Source organism: Lissotriton helveticus, chromosome 3_1, assembly GCF_964261635.1.
Source record: "Lissotriton helveticus chromosome 3_1, aLisHel1.1, whole genome shotgun sequence".
In the NCBI taxonomy this organism is placed as follows: domain Eukaryota; kingdom Metazoa; phylum Chordata; class Amphibia; order Caudata; family Salamandridae; genus Lissotriton; species Lissotriton helveticus.
The window spans coordinates 1,954,294,707-1,954,317,124 of NC_136061.1; the positions used below are offsets into that span (position 1 = coordinate 1,954,294,707).

At 45.9% G+C, this 22,418-nt stretch overlaps 1 protein-coding gene across 4 annotated transcripts in view; it reads left to right on the forward strand.

Moving 5' to 3' along the window:
• Positions 1 to 22,418, forward strand: part of IQCH (IQ motif containing H) — an 887,303-nt gene that overhangs the window by 476,457 nt on the left and 388,428 nt on the right. For all 4 annotated transcript variants that reach the window (XM_078683047.1, XM_078683049.1, XM_078683045.1 and 1 more), the window contains one exon: positions 36 to 211. In XM_078683047.1, coding sequence (XP_078539173.1) covers positions 36 to 211 — 176 coding nt within the window. The remainder of the gene's footprint in view (positions 1 to 35; positions 212 to 22,418) is intronic.

A 22,418-nucleotide genomic window follows, 5' to 3' on the forward strand; every position in this document is an offset into this window, starting at 1 on the left:
GAATGTAATTAACACAAAGGCTCTCTCTGTTCCAGATCCCAACGTGGATGTGATCTACGTGTGCCCCCTGGAGCTGAACGACGAGATGCTGCAGTACTACTCCAAGCTCCTGGGCCTGCAAGCGGCGGTCCAGTCCGGGAACCCCGACGACGCGGCCGACCTGCAGGGCCGGTTCAAGATCCTCACCCCCGAGGCGATAAGCAGCTTCCCCGTGAGTGCGCCCTCTAATTACTGCACGCTTCGGGCGGCTCTTAAATGAAATTGGAAAATGTTATCACTTGCAACGCTCCGACTCGCACCAGTGAAATATTATTGCAAATTTAACGGCTTTGCTGATGAGACGACTGCTTAGAGTCTGGGGGAATACAGCTCCTGCTGGAAGGTTTCAGCTCTGACTGAGCGGTGGGGGCGGGGGAGGCCCGCGTGATTCACATCCTATGGATGTGCGTCACTGAAGTCCAGCTCCTGAAAGAGCAGTCACACCCCCCTGGCGAGGAGAGCTCGGGGACATGTCTAGTGCCCGACGCTCCACCTGCAAGACCTTCTCTGCCAACATCCACTGGAGAGAAATTCCCAGCTCAACATTTTTACTCCAAGGGCTGTGATAGGTTGAACTAGCCGGGATTCTGCAAACTGGGCCTTTCATTCACTTCTAAGCTGTAACTCTTGGTAAAATGCAACACCTCTGTATGCAGAGAGAGAGAGAGGGAGGGGGCACCCATCCTTCCATTGACAAACGTAGAATGATCCGAAATGCAGGATGACTCTTTAAGGGACCTAAAACTAAAACCATGCTTACATTGATTTAATGGCCATATGCAAAGTCTAGTCTTTGGGAATCGTAGTGTTTCCATTTTAGCTTTTTCTGCTTTACTGTTAGAAGGCACTGCTGATGTGAAGTACAGATATGGGTATCTTTCTGCTCCCTTTTAGCCCCTTGCTGGTCTCTCCCTATTCCCAGTCCGAGGATCAGCCTGCCACCAGATTCCTGTTCCATTGTTTCAGAGATTTACAAGGGTGTTCGGAAGCAAGTTGGCTTCTGATAGCATTAGTCAATCTAGTCCTAAACCTAACCTGGACTGGTGGTGCCCATAACAAATCTCTTCTGGCTGGTGGAATTTATTAGTAGTTGGGTGTCTTGAAATATATGCGCTCATTATGTGCGCTGTGCAGAAAAAGTTTTTTTTTTTACAATGCCCATCCTGAGCTCTCGCATTTCAAGGCACTCTCTTATATATGAGAGCGTCTTGAAATACCTGAGCTCGGGATGTGCTCTATTAAATAGGTTTCCTTTTCTATAGCGCCCATCCTCAGTTTCAAAGTGCTCTCTCATATGTACTGATTACTTCATTAGCATAAACAAGAGCGTCTTGAAATTTGTGAGTTAGGATGTGCTCTATACAAAACGGATTTTTCGTAAGATGGGGATAGTTACATCCAAATCCTAAATATTAAAATTAGTATATTTTTATATAGTATATAAAACAAAGATAATAATACTCACTTTTCTCTAAAAAAAACTATGTACAGACGATGATTTGACGATGTTTATTCGTGCTTGATTCTACGCAAACAAGAAAGAACATCCTGAGAGAGATCAACCAACAGGTGTTTTGGCCCATTGCGGCCTGCAGGCCTGGGCCTTTTAAAGGCTTTTTTACAATGTGAGAACCTAAGAGGTTGTAGACTTGTCCATATGTCTGGTAAATTTCAAAACTATAAAGCTGTCTTTTTTAGGTTGGAAGCTGTATGGTAATTCTGTTCAAGCAAGAATCCTCATGTCAGAAATAGTTCTGAGTTTCAAATTCTTTCCCCAGTCCGTGGCGAAGGTCTCACTTACACCACAAACTAGGGAAACACTTTGAAGGATGGGTGCTGGCAAGCCCGTGGATGCCCTGGTGCTCCCCCTGAAGTCCCAACAAAAAATAAGCATCTGCATGTTCCAGGTGGGCACCGGGACACCCAAAATAAAATCCAAAATTAATAATAAATGAGCGGCAGGAGCAGCTCATTTATTATGCATTGCTCCCTATAGGAGCCTCCCATATGCCCTGCAAAGGCTCTTTCCAGACTTTATTTTTAGCCTGCTGATGTCCCAATGGCTCTTTTAAAAGAAATGTGTAGCCTGCTGATGTTCCTAGAAGGGGCAGGGGAACCAACAAGCATTTTGTAATGCTGTTGGGGGTAGGGAGAGTTTGCAGGGAATGCAGCAGCCCGTTAGAACATAAAAAAACATTAAAGGCATGATTTGGAACTTGGTGGATGGGATACGCCATCACAAACATGACGAATATTCCGTCCGCCGTATTATAAGTTGCATAGAATATAATGGAATTGTAATTTGCCGAACAGCATATCCATCACGTTTGTGACAGAGTAACCTGTCTGCCAAACTCTGAATCCAGCCCTAAGTCTCCTGGACCATTAAATCCATGACCCCTGGAGAGTTTACCATATTTTTAAAAACACTTCTAGCTGGATTTCCATGCCCTTCAGCTGGAGTGCAGAGCCCCGCTGTGGTGGTTTCTGTGGCTGCACTTTGCAGCTTGAAAAATAAAAAAATAAAAAAAAGACTCAAAGACATGCTGGTGGTTTTTTTGAATTACATTTTATTACATTTTTATGGCAATCACTTTTATTAAACATTGCTCTGTGTGAATTATTGGGAAAATATACGTCATTGTAATTATTGGCCATATTTTAACAAAGGCAATACTTGTGTTTTATTAATGTTGATATCCTGATTTATTCTTAAATCCAATTGACTCACTTTTTAGGTCAAAACCTACCAGACATCACAGTTAATCGGTTTGCTAACAACGTCGTAAGGACATTCTGAAAGCCTCCCTGGGAATGTATTCCACTTATAGCTTACCATTGGCTTTCTATTTTGTAAGTCACAGTTGCTGGTTATATTTGTTTTAGGCTGTCCACCTTGAGTTCAGCCCTCCCATGAAGCATTGCCTTTTTTACTGTATTCTTCCACGAGTGCTCTCTGTAAACAGGCCCTTAAATTTTGTTCTTTCCTTGTCACATTTGCTGTGCATTGAAAGATGGAGGTCAAATGTCAAGCTCTGTCTCCGGAGGGAGCTTGGTAAATACTTTTCTTTCTCTGACTTGAAATTGAGAGGATTTAGGTGACAATCTTGCTGTTAAAGGAAATTGTTATTTCTAAAGCACAGCAAAGTTTAAATGTCTGTAAATGAACAGTGCAGATATTTCACAATATATCAGAATTAGGAAAGCACAAAAAAGGCACTTTTTTGTTATTCTGAAGTGTGGTGTAAACAAATATTTTTATACAATGAGAACAAATCAATACACTAGGAAATACAATTTCCACACATTATTATTTGTGCACTGTATACTTTTATTAGTAAAACTGTATGTTTGTGCAAATATAAGGGCAATTTCAATTGAAAATATGTTGTCTGGATTGGCAGTGCTCTACCACATCTTGCGTTCTCCACACTGCACCACAACACTCTACTCCACTCTATGCTCCTCTAGTCTACACCACTCTGATCCGCACTACGCCACGCCAGTCCACTATTCGACACACCACTCCACTCTAATACACCCCACTCCACAACACTCCACTCTTATCTAATCTAGGACATGCCAATCTCCGCTATGCCACTCCACTCTACGGCACGCCACTCCACTCCACTCCACTCTATGCCACTCTACTCTACAACATGCCCTTCCACAGTTCGCCATGCCACTCCACTCTACGAGATGACATTCTAGGACAGGTCACACTATGACACTTTACTTCACTCTGTGCGACTCCCCTCTGCTCCACCTGACACCTTTCCACTCTGCGGCCTTCTACTCTTCTGAATGCCACTCCTCTCATAATACTCTACTCCACTCTATGCCACTCTGCGACATTCTAAATAATTCGCTCTACACCACTCCACACCACTTTACTCCAAACCACTTTACTCCAATCTACTCTGACGCACTACTCCAACCTACTCCACTCCATTCCCCAACACACTATTCCACTCCTCTCTATGGCACTCCACTCAAGGACACTCCACTCTACGACACTCCATGCAACTCCCTCTGTGCCACTCCACTCTACGACACTCTATGCTTATTCTACGTCACTCTACTCCACTCTATGCCATTCCACGACACTACTCTACACCCCTCCAATGTACAACACTCTACTCCCTCCACAATACGCCATGGCACTCTGTCACTCTATTTAATGATACTCTACTCCAATCTGCTCCACTCTGGGACACAACACTCTATGACACTCCACTCTATGCCACTCTAGCACACTCTACTCCACTCTATGCCCCTCCACTCCACTCTACTCCACTTAACTCTACTCCCTACACAACACTCTATGCCACTCCTCTCTGTGCCATTCTATGACACCCCTCTCTACGCCACTCCACTCTACTCCAATGTACTCCATTGCACTCCATGACGCTCCAAGACGCAACAATCCACTCCACGGCACTCTCCTTTATGCCCATTAACTGTTAGCCATGCTGAACCGCAGCCACCCTTGTGTAAAACATGGCTAAAAAACACATTGACAATCGGCTTTGCCAATGCTTGTTATATTTTGGTGTTCAGATCTCTTGACAAAGTCAGTAGGTGTGCCTTACTTAAAATGACATCTAGACCTTGTGCTCAATCACCCTCGAGGGGATGGGTGCAGGATATGGGCACAGGCCAGACCCTTTTGATGACCTCATGCCTTGCCTGGTCAAAGGCCAAAGTGTGCTGCAGAATGCAGCACACTTAGAAAGAGAAAAAAACGAGGAGAAAAAAAGATATGTTTGAAGCATCTGTGGCTGTAGATACACATGCTTAGCATAATCCCGCTATCTAGTGTTGGACTCGGTTGTGTGCAAGCTGATTTTCTTATAAGCAAGTCTTTCGGTATAAGGTATAGTGAGTCCTCCTCTTGCTTGCAATGCGCATGGTCCTTGACTCCATTGTTCAGTTGTTTTTTTCTGACGTCTGGTTCGTATGTCTGCTCCGGAACGACACCGTTGTCGGTTACTTTCTTTCAATATCATCGGTATTGTTTTGATCACAGATTTAACTCTTTACACTAGTTAAGTACATCAACGCTGAATTAGTCCAGATGATTCGAATCGTCTGCGGTCTTCTTAGGCCTTCACCCTTCAGGGTGTAATTCCTATTTGGCTTTCCCTCCACTCAGTAATGGAACAGACGCCTTTCCATTTTTGTCCTCGTTGCCATGCCAAGTTTCAACGCACCGATCTCCACCAGGTGTGTAACTTGGGCCTTTCTCCCGAGCACGAGGAAGTGACCTGTGAGGCCTGCAGGTCTTATTGAACAAACAGTACTCTTTGAGACCGAAGAGCGTGATGTTTAGAGATGCCTCAACGCACCGCCAAGGACCCACCAGACCTCTTTGGTTCAGAAGATCTAGAACAGGAGGTACAGGCCCATCCATCTGCTGCTGACGAGGGCACCTTCTCTCCTGAAGAAAGCTCTGGTTCAAACATAGAGATGCAATATATCACTCCAGGACAACCCCTTCACCCCGAACACAACACCTCTCTACGGAGCGTTGCCTACCTCCCCCTGATTGACCAAAGACTGGTGTTCGGCCGCCACTGCCATCAAGCCATCTGTTTCGGACATGCATGGCCGCTGCCTGGTCCCGAAAAAACAGCAGCAACAGCATGTCCCCTGACCCACAGCCTATTAGATTGGACCCCAGCCGTCCTTCAGAGCTGAAACACTTCTCAATCGAAACACCATTTCACCTTGGCACCTAAAAAAGCAGCTTCAGAACTGAAACCACACTGGCAAAACAATCCATTGTTGAAATCCACTTTGGAGCCAAAAACATACACTTTTTCGAAGCATACTGTGAAGTCAGTAGAGCCAGTGTTCAAGAGATTCCAGCAAGAGTTGGACTTATGCCAAAAACACATAAGGATACACCCGGAGACTAGCCCTATCATTGCAAAACATCTCATACAGTGGCTCAACAAACAAAAATACATTTGTCCTTTGGGGAGGATTTAGAGGTTCCCATTCCTCCAAAAAAAAAAGAAGACAAGGCTACAAGCCCACTGCATATCTGCCCACCACCAGCTGCACACCACCCCCCATCACCACCTCTTTCGCCTGTTCACCCCACAACAGACTCACCTGAAGATTCCCTACATTCAGACACAAGGGATGGCGGAAGAGATCAATATTCCGTCCCACTGCAGGATGCTCCCTGGGATTCATAATATGTAGATCCACCTGCAAATATGGATCCAGATCTCTATCCAGCCAAACGCTCCTCCCCTGATTAGATTACCACCTCCCATGACTTCATAGGTAGCACAGCTACATTCCACAAGATCCCTCTACACACAAAGCCTTTACTGGATGATTGTTTATTTGAAATCCTCTCCTCCACTCAGAGTTTGGCACAATATCTGCCAATGTTAAAAGGCTTTCTCAGGTACAAACAAGATATCTTTAATGATCTTGTCAGGTCATCACACTAGAGTCAACACAAAATACAAACCCTCACCTGTCAACCCTACATACATTAAAGGGCAACTTCCACTTGACTTCCTAGTTGTGGCAACAGCCTGGTAGAGGGCTAACTTTCAAACATCTGGTGACAAAGCAGCTAAGGAGAGCAAAAAGATAGATGCAGCAGGTAAAAGGATCGCTGCACAGTCTCCATTAGACTCCTATCACGCTACAACAGGGCACATTGGGACGTAATAGAGGACATCCTCCAACATCTCCCTGAAGAATACAAGAAAAAAGCCTATCAAATTACTTCTGAAGGAAAAGTTACATCAAACACAACCATTTGTTGTACCCTCAATGCATCTGAGATCACAGTTAGGGGCATACATTCCAGTCTGCTCCTCCGGTGACATGCCTGGCTCCAATTTTCAGGCCTCAAGCCTGAGGTACAGCAAAACCTACTAGCTCTTCCCTTGGATGGGGAGCACCTTTTTGGCCTTCTAGTGGATTCTCTTCTGGTAAAGATCAAGAAGAATAACGAAATGGCCTAGGCTATGTGGGTGTTACAAACACTTTCCCAACCTGGTTCCTTTTGACATAAATCATATCGGGCAGGGTCCTAAACTACATCCCCCAAGACCTCCACATTCTATCACAAACCACAGGCCCAAACATCCTCCCATCTGATTCTACCACCAAACCTTGACTTTCAAAACATTCTCCCGATCACAGCACACCTGTTGGGGGTCGACTATAAAGGTTATTTCCCACATGGCAGAGTATCACCTCTGACCAGTGGGTGTTGGATATTATCCAACATGGTTATTGTCTGGAGCTCACTTTCACACCTCCAAACATTCCACCTCGCAACCACAAACTTTCAACAGACTATCAACAGTTGCTCAGGAGGAAGTTCAGGCACTTCTAAAAAAAACTAAAGGGGCCAGAGAGCCTGTACCGTTACACCAGCAAGGCTCACTTTACTTCCCTATTCCCAAAAAGGATGGGTCCTTAAGTCAAATCTGGACTTCAGACCTCTAAACAGGTACATTCTCTCAGAGCATTTCACATGGTCACTCATCAAGATGTCATCCCACTACTACAACAAGGCGACTCATGGCCGCATTCGACCTGAAGGACGCCTACTTCCACATTCCAATTCACCCAGCTCATCATCAGTACCTCAGGTTCGTACTAAACGAACAACCCTTCCAATTCAAAGTACTCCCATTCGGGGTCACTCCAGCCCCCAGGATTTTCACCAAATGTCTTCCAGTAGTAGCTGCTCATTTACGCACGCAAAACATACACGCTTTTCCATATTTGGATGACTGGCTCATCAAAAGTACAACTCATCAAAAGTGTTTTTAACACACACAATTCACCATAAACCTACTTCATCAACTAGGCTTCACAATCAATGCAGCAAAATCCCACCTCCCACACCTTCAAATACGACCTTTCTTAGGAGCCATCCTCAACTCTCAGAAGAGGATAGCTTACCTAAATGCTGCCCACATTCAATCATTCCAGACACTCATTCCCCAGTTTCAGCATAGCAATAGTACCTCATGCCAGACTCAATATGCATCCATTGCATGAGTACTTAACGCATCAATAGACTCCGGTGGAGGGCCAGTTGGAAGATTTAGTGTTGGGGAGACATCAGGCCTGCCACTCTCTGCAGTGGTGGAATACCAACAATCTCCTGAAAGGACAGCCTTTCCTAAACCCAATCCTGCAGAGAATCATACCAATGGATGCTTCCCTCATAGGTTGGGGGGCACCTTCGCAGGATCTGACTGTCCAGGGACACTGGACAATCAGTCACATCTCCATATCAATCACCTGGAGTAGCTAGCTGTTCATCTAGCGTTCAAAGCCTTCCTTCCCCACCTAATAGGCAAAGTAGTCCTCATCAACACCAACAATATGACTGCCATATTTTACCTGCAAAAACAGGGGGCACCAGGTTCTCTCAGCTCTTTCATCTAGCTCAAAACATCTGGATATGGGCTCTCCAGTACAGCATTCACCTGTTAGCAGAGTACCTCCCAGGAGTGGACAACCACTTTGCACATCTCAGCAGGAGACTCCAACAAATGCACAAATGGAAACTGAACCTGCAAGTCCTCCTCCCATTCTTCCAGCATTGGGATCACCCACACCTAGACCATTTCGCTGCAGCAGAAAACGCTAAATAATCCCACTTTACCTCTAGGTTCCATACCCACAGTCCAAGCGCAACGTACTATGGATGAATTGGTCTGGGATATTTGCTTATGCTTTTCTACCTCTCCCGCTGCTTCTGTGTGTGGTTCGCAAACTTCAGCAGACATCTCTCACCCTCATCCTAGTGGCTCCCACATGGGCAAGACAACCAGGGTTCACCACACTCGGAGAACTATTGGTAGTTTGCCACCAGATACACCCCAACAGGCAGGATCTTCTCACTCAGAACCATGGAGAAGTCAGACACCCAGAACCCAGGCTCCTCAATGTTGTGATCTGGCTCCTGAAGTCATGAAGTTAGTTACTTAAATCTACCTCAACCCTGTATAGATATTCTTAATGTTATGCAGCAGAGTGGAAAAGATTTGCTCACTATTGTCATTCAAAACACATCAATCCTCTAGGAGAAAAGGTGCAGGGTATTGTATGTTATTTTTTTTCTTTTCGATACCTCTGGGTTAGCTTTTACATCCTTAAGGCTCCACTTAGCATCTGTAGCCTTGACCGAGCACTCACTAAGAAAGAACAGGTTGTAGCCTCCTCTCGCACATGCTTTCACATGCTGCAACTGTTAGGGAGAGTCTTCCCCTCCTCACACTTTGAGTGAGAAAAACACTATTCCAAGCACTGGTCATCAGTCGTTTAAACTATTGTAACGCTCTATTGACTTCCATAGATGAGACTGTCTTAAACAAATTGCAAGGCTTTCAAAATACAGCAGCACATTTCATTCATAATCTTCCAGCTGGGATGGTCTCTGCCCCTCTTCCACGCATGCTTCATTGGCTACCACTTCTTCATCTCTAATGTTTGCTGCCTGACTCACCAGTCCTTGCAGAGCAAAGTGCAGAGTTACCTTCCTACAAAGCTTGTCCACCATCGTCCTTGCAGAGCCATGAGATCTAGTGTTAAAGCCTTTCTCTCAGTTCCACATATCACTAAATTCTGTTCAGGAGGCAGATCCTTTTCTTACCTGCCCTCCCCCCTACTCTGGAACAAACTCCCATTTCACATACTCCAATGCACATACCATTACAAATTCAGAAAACTTCTCAAAGTTCATTATTTCTGGCCTAATTAGTCTGCTCCTCTTCTTATAAGTTGTACTGCCACGAGATACCCCTCCCAGGGTGATTCATGCATATTATAAATTAAATAAGCATAAGATAACATGTTCGCATCTCTAAAACATACAACACACTTCTCTATCCAGGATTTCGGTAATTAAAGCCTTCTTAGAGGGTATCAAAAAAGTCATTCCTCCTAGGGTACCACCAGCCCCTACTTGAAATCTTAACATTGTGTTAACAAGGCTAATGGGTCCTCCATTTGATCCCTACACTATGCCCCCACCAGTTTCTATCCCAGAAGGTCAACTTTTTAATTGCAATCACTTCACTCAGACGTGTCAGTGCACTTCAGGCATTAACTGTAGAAGACCATTGTTTCAACCACATAAAGACAAAGAGGTACTGCGTACCAATCCACAATTCTTTACAAAGGTATCTCAGTTCCACCTAAATCAAACTATCAAGTAACCAGTATTTTTTCCACAACATGACTCCGTTGCAGAAAGGGCTTTATACACCTAAGATGTAAAAAGGGCCCTCGTACTATATCGATAGAACTAAATTATTTAGAAAACACAACTATTTCTTTCATTTTCAAAATCACACAAAAGTAGGGTCGTTTCTAAATCAGACATTTCAAATGCATCCAAACTTGTTGTGCTAAAGCTAAAAGAACTCTGCCTATCCCTCCAAAAGCGAGCTCCACTCTAAAAAAAAGAGCTGTAATGGCCTTCTTAGGAAACATACCAATGGCTGACATATGTAAAGCAGCTACATGATCTACACTGCATACATTTACAAAACCATTATTGTGAAGATGTTATGTCCTGTGAACAAGCCAATGTGGACCAAGTGGTTCTACTTACGATATTTCAAACAACTGCAACCCCCACAGGTTAACCACCACTTATGAAGGAGAACTGCTTTACAGTCTATGCTAAGCATGTGTATCTACAGCCACACATGCCTCAAACGGAAAATGTTACTTACCTAGTAAGCATCTGTTTGTGGCATGTAGTGCTGTAGATTCACATGTGCCCACCCCCTCCTCAGAAACCTCTGTTGGTTGCAGTTAACTATATATTACATTACTTTTGCATGGTCATCTTATTAGGCTTCATTATCCTTTACACGCCATTTTCACTCACTGTGTGAAAAACAATCTAACATTGGAATCAAGGACCATGCCCATTGCAAGCAAGAGGAGAAGTCACTATACCTCATGACTCAAAAGACTTTCTTTGAAGAAAAACAACTGCACACATCCCAGCCCAACACTAGATAGCGGAAGTGTGCTAATCATGTGAATCTACAGCACTACATGCCACAATAAATGCTTAATGGGGAAGTAACATTTTCCTTCTCCTTGTTGTGCCTCTATCAGGAAGGTGTAGCATTCTGATGCATTCTCAGATGTACCTGTCTTGGTAAATCTGGAAATACACCAAAATCTAAGGGCGTGTGCATGTGAACACCCACCCATGTAACGCCTTCTCGGTGCAGAGTAACCCAAGGCAGCGACTTGCGCTGCTTTGCATTTGTCCAGATTTACCAAGCCAGGCAGAGCTAAGGATTGTATTGCCATTTTCACCCTGCGTGGTGTGTGGGCAACACAATCTTTTGACAAATCTGGCACAAGGTATTCAACCAAAGCCAGGATCAAAGGAGTTAAATTAGTTTAGCAAGGTTCCATCACATTGAAGAGGTTTCCTGACTATTAGCAGAGATGTTTCCATGTGTAACTTGTGTAATTGCAACTTCCAGTCTGTAAGGCAGAGAACAGTGCTTTTCTCATGTTATTTCTTTGGGATCAGGGTGCCCACATGTGATACTTGGTGCAGTGATTTTGGACATTTGAAAGGGTAGCTGCAAGCAAAATGCCAGTTGAAGGTAACTGACTTTTGGTCAACTGGTCGCACCCCTTGACTGTATGGAAACATATTAAAACAATATATTTTAAATATCTAGACACCTTGAAGTTTTTATCACTTCCAAGGGTTCACCTCCAGCTTCTTTACTCTTGGTTTTCTCCATGGGACACTAGACATGTAGGCCAGCTTCAAGCCCTGCAGCACCTGTCACTGACAGATGTTTTTGGTGGACCAGCACCTTGTTTGCCTCTATTGCCTCGAACGAGACCATGACACGAAGGCCTGTCCTGACTGCTGCACCATGTATGCGAAAGCCTTGGGGGAGTGATCTCTCAAGCTCCCAGTGGCTTGATGCACGACGCTTGAGGTCCCAGTCGATAGGAAGGTCCCAGGAGCCCAAGGTCGTAGTCCTACTCCAAGCTGTCGAGCCGTTCGGGTAAGTCTCTGTCCCACAAAAAGAAGACTTTGTCTAAGATTGTATTGATGAGATAAGGAAGCACCTCTCGAGGCCTGGCTCTGTGGTTCAAGAATTTTATGACGCCATGTGCCTCATATTTGAGCGGCCCAATTCCTCTGGCGAGCCTTTGGGCCCGCGGGCTCGGGAGGGGTTATTACTGGATCCACTGCAGTGCCTCTGGTGCCGGTCGGGCCCCAAGAATCCACAGATAGATCCGGATCAGCTCCAGTCATGCAATGTCGACCTTTCCTGAGGCCAATGCTCCCGACGCCATCCCCATTTATATTCCAAAATCGGACACTGAGCCGAAGTGGCATAGTCTGATGCTGATTGTTGCGCCAACTAGAGCCATGCCTTCTAGGCTGGAGTCTGAGCCCTATTCGTATGGGCTAGGACTCTGGGAAGACTGGGAGGGGTCCCTGGACCCTGGAGAATACCAGCCTTATGAATCCTTGGACTGGTGTAAGTATCTGGGTGAAGCCAGTGGACTGGCCACTTCTCCAAATACTGACATGCTTTATCCCCCTTCCATGGCTACGGAGGAGGGAGCTTCATTCACTATGGTGGTGCAGAGGGTCCCGGATCTTAGTTTACCATCGGTGGCAGTCAAGATTAATGTCTTGATGGAAGTGCTTCAACTGGGAGTGACACCTTCTAAACTGCTTACTGATGTCCTGCTAGCAACCTGTTCCAAGCCCAACACGGGGGCACCTGTGAACGGGACAATTGCCCACCGCCCTGCTCCAGGGGACTCCAAATTCCTCAGGGAACACCTGACCCGGAGAGCTTGGTGGACCAAGCCTCTACTTCTGATGTAAAGCATGGTGCCTTCCCAACTGCCCCACTGGACTGGGAATCCAAGAGACTGAACAATTTAGGCGAGAAAATGTTTTCTTCCACCAGCCTGGCATTGTGGTCGGGGAACACTTTTGGGCAGCTATTCCCACACCCTGTGGGATACGGTTGTGAAGGTGCTGCCAACGGACCCGAGGCCCGAGCCATGCTCTCCCAGGCTGTCACCGACATGAGTGATGCACCATTAGATGTGGATTAGACTCACTAGGCATAGCGGTTTCATCGACAGTGGCCTTGCGATGCCACACCTGGTTGAGGACTACTGGCTTGTCTGGGGATGTCCAGACATCACTCCTGCAAATGCCCTTTGATGGCTCCCGTCTCGTCTAAGACGAGGGCTTTAAGGACAGCAGGTTTCTATGGCCCCTCTTCACCTTCAATCTGCCTTTTGCTCCTTTTGAGGCCACGGGAGGGGTGCACAGTCACGTTCTAACCCGCCGGGTCATTTAAGCTTTCCAGCTTTTGCATGGCTGTGGACTGGTACCTACTGGCTCTGTGCGTCGGGTGGCCAGTGGTCAAGTCAGTCCACCACCACCACCCCCCCCCCCCCCCAGCAGCCAAAGCCTCCTAACCATCCTAGTTTCTCCATTTACCAGTGGGTGGCAGGATTCCCCATCACCTGCCCCACTTACAGTCCATAACATTGGACAGGTGAATTTTGCAGATTGTCCGAAGGGGCCACTCCCTCCCCTTTGAGACTACCCCTCCTTCCATGCCACCGACTTACGACAGGCTGATGAAGGACCACCTATCTCTTCTCCACCAAGAAGTGACAGCTCTTTTGGCAAAGGAGCCATACAGGTAGTGCAGATGCCAGAAGTGGGTTGTGGTTATTGTTCCCCCTACTTTCTGGTGCCCAAGAAGGATGGAGGCCTTCATCCTATCCTAGACCTGCGCCCTCTCCACTTCTTCCTCAAGAAGGAGAAGTTCAAAAGTCCTATTCTTGCTCAAGTCTTATCTGCCCTGGAGTCAGAAGACTGGATAATAGTGTTGGACTTACAGGAACCATATTTCAATATTCCTGTCCTGCCTTCTACATGCATTACCTGCGGTTCGCTGTGGGCCACAAGCACTGTCAGTTTGTTGTGCTCCCTTTTGGCCTCACCAGCACCCCACAGGAGTTCACCAAAGTGAGGGCTGTGGTTGCAGCTCATATGTGGAGATCAGGGGTGCCAGTCTTCCCCTATCTCGACAACTGATTGTTGAAGGCAGGCTCGCCCAATGCTGTTGTCTACCACCTCCAGACTACGGCGGACCGCCTGCATTTACTGGGGTTCACTGTCAATTTGCGGAAGTCACACCTGACTCCCTTCTCAAATGCTTCCCTTCATCAGAGCTGTTTTGGATATGGTGCACTTTCAGGCCTATTTTACCGAATGGCATGTCCTGGATATTCAGGCTATGATACTGATGTTTCAGCCTCTATCCTGGAATTGGGTGAGACAGACTCTGAGGTGGCTGGGCCTCATGGCCTACTGCCTCCTGCTGGTGACACATGCCTGTTGGTGTATGCAAATTATAGCGGTTTCCGAATTTCAACTGGGTACAGCATTAGGGCAATCTCTCTGACATGGTCCAGATCTCAGAGGGAACAGCGAAAGATCTGTTGTGGTGGTTAACGTACCACGATTGGGTTATCGGCAGACACCTCTCCCTTCTCCAACCAGATCTCTCATTAATGACAGATGCACCACTCCTGGGATGCGGGGCCACATGGGAGATGTGGAGATCAGATGACTCAGGTCTCCTGTGGAATCCGGACTCTACATTCAACCTGTAGGCGCTCTGAGCGATCCTAATGCCATTTAAAGCTTTTCTACCCTCTGTCCAGGGAAGGCTAGTGCAAGTGTATACTGACAAAAACACCACCATGTGGTACTGCAATAAACAGAGCGGTGTGGGTCATTGACCCATTATCATGAGGCCCTGCGTTTCGTCTTGACATGCCTAGAACAGCAGGGCATATCCCTGGTGGTACAACATCTAGCAGGTTCTTTGAACACCAGAGCGCATTAACTCAGCCGAAGATACCTCATGGATCACAAATGGCGTCTCTTATCCAAAGATGGTGCAAGGTCTCTTTCAGCAATCTGCAGAGCCTCGGTTCAATCTATTCTCCACCAATGAGAATGCACAATGTCAGAACTCCTGCTTGCCGGAGTTTCCAAGGCGGCTTTTGCTCAGAGAAGCTTTTCATCTTGAGTGGAACTCAGGCCTCCTGTACACCTTTCCTCCCATACCACTCCTGCCCACAGTTTTCCAGAAGATCAGGAACGACCGGGCCCAAGTCGTTCTTGGGGCTCCGGATAGGATACGGAGAGTCTGATATCTCGAGCTGTTGAGCATGCCCATTGTTCCTCCGTTTAGGCTGTCCCTTCAGGAGGATCTACTATTGCAGCCGCAGGGGAGGGTTCTCTACCTGAACATGTCAACCCTCTGCCTACTTGTTGACCGCTTTAGACCTTCCTTCCAAAGTCTGTGACGTTATCCAGACAGCCAGGCTTCCCTCCACCAAGACAGTTAATGCCTGCCGTTGGACAAAATTTGTGGCATGATTCCTATTCTGCCCCCCTTTCTCAGGTTCTCCTGTTCATCCTTTTCCTTGCCCAGTAGGACTCTGCTCTTGGCACTCTGAAGGGCTATCTCTCCACCATTTCATCTTTTCTGCGAATGCCTGTTCAGACATCCCTCTTCAAATCCCCTATTGTAAATAGGTTTCTGATAGGTTTACAACATTTGTTTCCATCTTTTTCCTTTATTATGCCCCAGTGGGACCTCAATCTCGTCCTCACTTTCCTTATGTTCACACCCTTTGAGCCACTGCATAATTATCTACTCAGGCTTATTACCAACTGTTGCAGGGATTCTGCTCCTACACCGAACTGTGCATAGAGACCCATGACCTCAGTGAATTGTGGTGGACCAAAAAAACTCACCTCAGTACCTAGAAACCCTAACAACTAGCATCAGTGTCACATTAGCTCTTCGTCCTATAGCAATGATTAGACAACCCAGAACATGCGACTTAGGAATGGTGGGAAGCAAGAACACTCTTTCGTTATACTCTCATACAAGTCCACAAAAGGAGTAAAAAGGAGACACAGGAAAGGTTAAAATATTTATTTTAACGACGTGCTCTAAGATGCAGTATCTTTGCTAACATAAGCAGACATATGATTAGAAATAATATGATCTGCATTGTTACAATTCCATAAAACACAAAAGGAGAAATCATATTACTATGATGTTGAAAACAGGTCTTATAGTGCCTAGTTTATCACCCTCCCTAGCTAGGAACTGCGTTTTATAAAATATAGAAGGTCTCTTAGGCTTGTGTGGGGGACCCCATACCTCTAAGATCAGCAGGAGTGAATCACATCAGGATCTGCAAAACGCTCTCTGTCTCTCTGGAAAACAGAATTCTTCCGAGTGCTTAGAATCATGCCTACAGTGCAATATTAAATGCCCCAGAATCTCCGTTGGCTTGTAGCTGCCTGTATGTTATGTCTAAAACGTGAGCCGATCAACCCGAACAACAGCTACCTTTTAAGATAACCTTGGAGGCTTTAGCACTCACTGTGCAGACTAGGGTTGTGATGTAAGACTAGTGATGCCGAAAACAAGCCTTTCTCATGTGAAGAAATTCACGTAGCCTAACTTACAACAACAGCTATACAACAACAGCTATATGCAGTGTTGTGTGCAAAAAGCAGCAAAAGGTAAAATGGCGTTTAAACTTCTAATAAGCCTATGCTAAAATAGCAATGTGCGCAACAAGGCCCAGCCCTCACTACACAACAAGATTTCCTTCCTAGTGGCCATAACATCTGCCCGAAAGTCTGTGAGCTTCAGGCCTTGTCATCTATGCCTCCTTATCTTAACATCGATCCAGACAAACTGGTTCTTCATACCATAGCTTTCTTTCTTCCAAAAGTGGTCGCTCCATTTCATGTAGGCCAATCCATCACTCTGCCTACTTTTTACGCTCCGCATCATCTCTCCAAAGAAGAGAAGCAACTTCACCGTCAGGACTTAAAAAGAGCATTGTTGTTCTAACTTGTTCGCACACGAGAGTTACAGGTGGACAACCAACTCTTCATCTGGTATGTCGGAGGGAAGAAGGTACTAGTCATACAGAAAAGGACCCTCTCACGATGGATCATACTCTGTATCAAAATTAGCCCCGGGTGGTGAACTCCACTCTGCCAGCAGAGTTGGCGGAGTTTTGCCAACTCCGCTGCCTGTTGGGGCCACGGAGTTCAGGCAAAAACTCCAACTCTGGCGGCATAGCGGAGTTAGGCCCTGCCCACGCCCAAAGTCAGAAAGGAAATAAATCACTTTCCTGCTCAGGCATCTCCGGGCTGCCCTCCTCCTTGCTGTGGTCTCTCCTCCTCGTGTCCTCGCTGGTCACAAACCCCTACGTTGAATGTCTTGGGGGGACTGCACATGTGTGCAGGTGCACGCATGCGCAGTCCTCGCAAGATGTAGAGCGTAGGGGTTTGCGACCCACGAGGACAGCGAGAACGAAAGAAGGGGAGCTGCAAGAAGAATGCAAGTTTAGGGTACCTGTCTTTTGATCACAATATGACCCCTGTACTATATGGAAAAATACAATAACCCTATATTTTTAATATCCACACATCATAAAGTTTCTATCACTGAGTGGAAGACTGCCCTGACTGGCTAGCCAGGACACTGCACTGAATAAGACATTTGTCAGATGTTCAATATTTTTTCCCTAAAGAATGGTAGTTTCCTTCAGTCGTGCTTTCACAGAAACATATTTCTCCTAAGGCTTCACCCAGATATGTTCCTCTAGGTCCTCTGAGTGCGGCTGAATCTTCCACGAGTTTGAGCAGGGATCCACAAACACAATGTTTTTGATTTTGAAAATTCCAAGGGAAATGGCATGGTATTTGGGCCCAGGGCCACTACTCAGGGGAATCTACCAACCCTAGACTTTTCTGAAAACTATAGATACAGTGGAGCCCACAATGATATGGCTTGCATGAAGCCCAACTTGTTTTTATTACTGAGAATCCCCTACAAATCTCAAAGTATGGATTCAAAAAATCACAATTTGTCCCTTTTCTGTGACAGAAAATTCCAGAACGTCAGGAAAAAGTCCAATCATCCAATGTTCCCACACATCTTCTGATTAAAAACTGAACTCCACATATGTGGGTAGACCTTTAGCACAGACAGGTGCAGGCCAAACTTTTGACCATGTGAAACCCACATTGACACTATCACTGGGTCACATATTCAGCCTGCTTCTGTCAGTTATGATTGACTCACTTATACGGAATTTCCTGGTACACAGTGTTTTTTTCTAATTGAATATGATTTTATTTAATATATCAAGTGAACATTTATCCACATATTTTCTGGGAGTGACTCAACACTTATGAAAGTATGAATTGAAAATAGAATCCTCTCTCAAAGGATATTCAAGTCCTCAAGGGTTATATCACCAGTCTTAAATAGGGTTTATGAACACCTAAAGTCTCTGGACCGACTTCCATCAGTTCAGTTAGACCCAAGTGTCCCTCTTGGTCTCTCATTTCCTCAAAGTGGGCAGAGAATTTCTTCACCTGAAGCATGGGCGTTTCCTAGGTAAGGATTGGTACTGTTCCCATTCTCCATTTACACCTGAGTGATTCCTCTCTGGCTTTCATAGGAATTGGCTCCTCCTTCCCCTCCTCCCAGGTATTTATTAGTCACCACTCGCCACCTCCCCTGTTCCCCACCTTGTTTGCTCCCTCCGGTTCCTATTTGTTCCTGCACCCTTAGGATTTACCCCTGACCCATGCCCCTCCCTGCACAATGGAATCCTAAAGTTTCCGACCTGTTCTGTGTAGTATGCCTGTTATTCTGGCTTCCAGTTGGATATGTGCCTTCCTCGCAGGTAAGAAGCTAAGTGTAGCCCCTTCATTTCTCTGCCCTACATACTGTCCTGGGATTGACCCTCCTCCTATTCCTTCCTCCTCTTTACTTTGCCAAAATAATTCTATCTGGTGGGGAGTTGGGGAGTCCATTTCCACCTGTTTGAAGACACCCTACTGACCATGGGAGTCTCTGCCTCAAACCTGATTTCTATATGACTTCACGTTCTTTGCTTATGTACCGTCGTGTATCTCCTTACACCTCCCCATCTCCTCCCCAACCAACACAGCTGGGGTACTGTTTTTATTGGTAGAAGTGTGGGAATACTGGGTACTGGGAATTGTGCTCTTCCCAAAACATTGCAGAACTTTCCATCAAAGAAATGTGAGAAAAACCTTTTTTAACAACTTTATTTTAACCTTTTCTAAGGCCAAGGCCATGAAGCATAGTAGGAAATATTTTTGTTAACTAATGTTTGACCTGTGCAGGGAATTCTGGGAAAGGAAAAGTGGTGGCATTCTTTTAAGCCCGACCACCTGACTCAGGACTCCTCTAAGTGTTCAGACATGTCTGGGGTCGGAAGAGTTCCTTAGGTGCTGGACCACACCAGGCCCTGCCGTGTGTTTTTGTGCCCAATGAGTAGCCATGCATTGTTTGGCTTTCTTCTGACAATAAGAAAAATCCAAATAGTGTCCCGTCTCCTTACTGGCACGCAGCTGTGTCTGTTCCCACAAAGGAATCATACACTGTTGGATTTCTTGGCAGCTACCTAGTTTATGTGTAGGTGGTAAATAAGTGTAATGGTTCTTCAGTTGTGTAATTTCCTGTAAGTCAATCAAGCAAAGTGTGACATTTCACCTTAAGGTGACAGCATGTCAAAGCTCGTATGATGTCGCACCGTGTGATGCCACTGGGGTGAAATGGTATGTGATGTTCCTTCTACACCTTCGGGTCTGGGTGGTCTTGAGCAGGTGCACTTCCAGACTGGTGTGTCTAGTGTAAGTGAAGTTTGGCTCGACTTTGCCTCGACCTCTACATCTCTTTCAACCACCTACAAGATATTCCTTTTCACACTTGACCAATGAGTTCCTGTAACTTCACCAACATGCATGGGGTAGTGGAAGGGACTTCACATGCCCCTTGACCTTCTCTTGCACTCATACGTACATATGCTTATACATACACACGCATTCGCAGATAGATACACACACACGCACTCTGCCTACACATGCACACATAAACACACTCTCAGTTACATAAGCACACTCAAAACTGCAAGCACACTCACAACATACATACATTTTAAAGCATTTCTACGTACCTCAGCTGCTGGGGAAAGTCATCTGGCACGGCCTGGGCAGGTAAGAGCGGTGAGACAGATGACGACGAGGGAACTTAAACTTAAAAAAAGAAAAACACTTAACTTGCGTTTGCTGCATCGCCCTATCGGCGATGCAGGGAGCGCTTTTCTTTTTTTGTTTTATTTAAGTTTCCTTGTCGTTGTCGGTGGACGACTCCCCCTCACCAACTCCACGCACAGGCCACACATGAAAGTCATATTCCAGCTATTTGTACTCCATTTTTTATTAAACTAATAGCGAATAATGTAATATTATTAATTATTAGTGTAATAAAAAATGGACAAAAAACGAGGTGACTGAAGCCCCCACTGACGTCCATGAGGACGAACTGCTTCTGCCACTGATTTTGCCACTGCTGACGCTTGGGGTGGCACAGACAGTGCCAGGGGTCACAAGGGGCATGTCATGGGTCGCTGAATGACGGCCATGCTTGTGAAGGGGTGACTGGGGTCATCTTGCCTGTACTTTGCAGGCAGCCTCGTTGATCACACTAGACTGGCCTATCGGGCTACACATAATATACATTTTCCTTATGTATCATCTTGTCTTCCCCAGCCCAAGCAGTCCATCCTCCTGCCCGAGAGCAGGCGCGTCGAGCCGCCGAGAGAAGGGCCCCGCCGCTGAGGTATTTTTCCTCTCGTGTTTGCATATTGATTCTGGGAGCTGCCTGCTTCCCAGCCCGCGCCAGAAGGACTGCTGCGATGAATCACTCTTATGCAGAGGCCGGCAGCCTCTATCCGAGTGACAGACGGAGGATTCTGCGTGGATCAAATAAATACAGATGCGTAGTAATTAGTGGTATTCCCAGAGAGCCTCTTAGGAGAACACTAAAGATGTGAGCGATTACACAACCTCACCTCAACAGCTTTTATCAATTTAAACAGCTACACTACAGCAGAGGTCGCAACCCCAGCGGCTATTAATAATGCATTCATCGTGTACAACATTATAAATGAGGCGCGTGGAGCGGAAAGAGGGCGCTTAATAAGAGAATGCGGGCTGAGAAGAATAGGTGTTAGGTTGCAAATGGTACCGAAAACATTTAACTCCCAAGCGCTTTAAGAAATATCACGAAGGCTGTGTTTTTCGTGCATGCTGATGTATTCCAGAGCATATCATAGAGAGAGTTGCACCTCCGTTATACATACTGTACCCAAAAACACATTACAACCACAAACAAGGCACAGTGCTATCAATGAATTAGGATTGTGGATAGCGAAACGCTCTGCGCAGATCCTTCACCATTGCTTGTATTATGGCATCATTTGTAGATCACTTTCTTACTCAAAGTGCTTTCTAGGTGGTCGAGTAAGAGAAGAGCGCCTTTTTCAGTTTCCTATGCTCGACTGAAGTGTTAGCTTGAGGTGAGGCCCGAGAGTGGTGCCATTGTTGTTATGCCCGAGGTCCAATCTGGGCTGTAGTGACCCTAAGTGAGGTGGCATGGTGAGCAAAAGAACAATGGGTTTAACCCAGATCTTTTGGCTGGGGGTGAATGTATGATTCATTCAGCATTCCATCCATCATTTGTTTGTGTAGCACTTTACACCCTAAGTGGGATGGGTATGCCCAGACGTGGGTCCCTTGCTCACTGTGCCACTGGATTCAATCTAGCCTGGCTGATGAAGGGTTATACCCAGAAACGGGTCCCAGGATGCTCGTTTCCGGTTCAGGGAGGACCTGGCTTAGCAGTTTGGCCTGGACTGTTCCCATGAGGCACAGGGTCAAGACTGATTTGCATATGGCTGGGTCCAAACTGGGGTGGCATGGTGAGTAAAAGAACGATGGATTTAGCCCAGATCTCTTGACTGGGGGTGAATGTATGATTTATTCAACATTCCGTCCATCATTTGTTTGTGTAGCAGTGACGTGTTGCTGGGCGTTATGCATGAAAAGAGATGCCAAGATGCAACATAGTTTTGCAGTTTGTATATATGTAATCGTACAGCCTGTACAGTGGTGACTAGTGACATTTGAAAGTGGTGAGGCGTAAAAGTTAAGGGTGCAGTACTACGATTGGGGAAGGGGGTGGGAGGTGATTGGCAGTGTTTGGTCATGTCAGGTGTAACAATCAGAGCTTGCTCCAATTTGAGCATGTTCTGGGCATCAGCTGTATTTCTAATTAAGTTCAGAGTTAAAGTCAGCATTTTCTATGAAATAACTTACTTATTGTTTTGCTGTGCCCAGAATTCACTCTAGTAACATC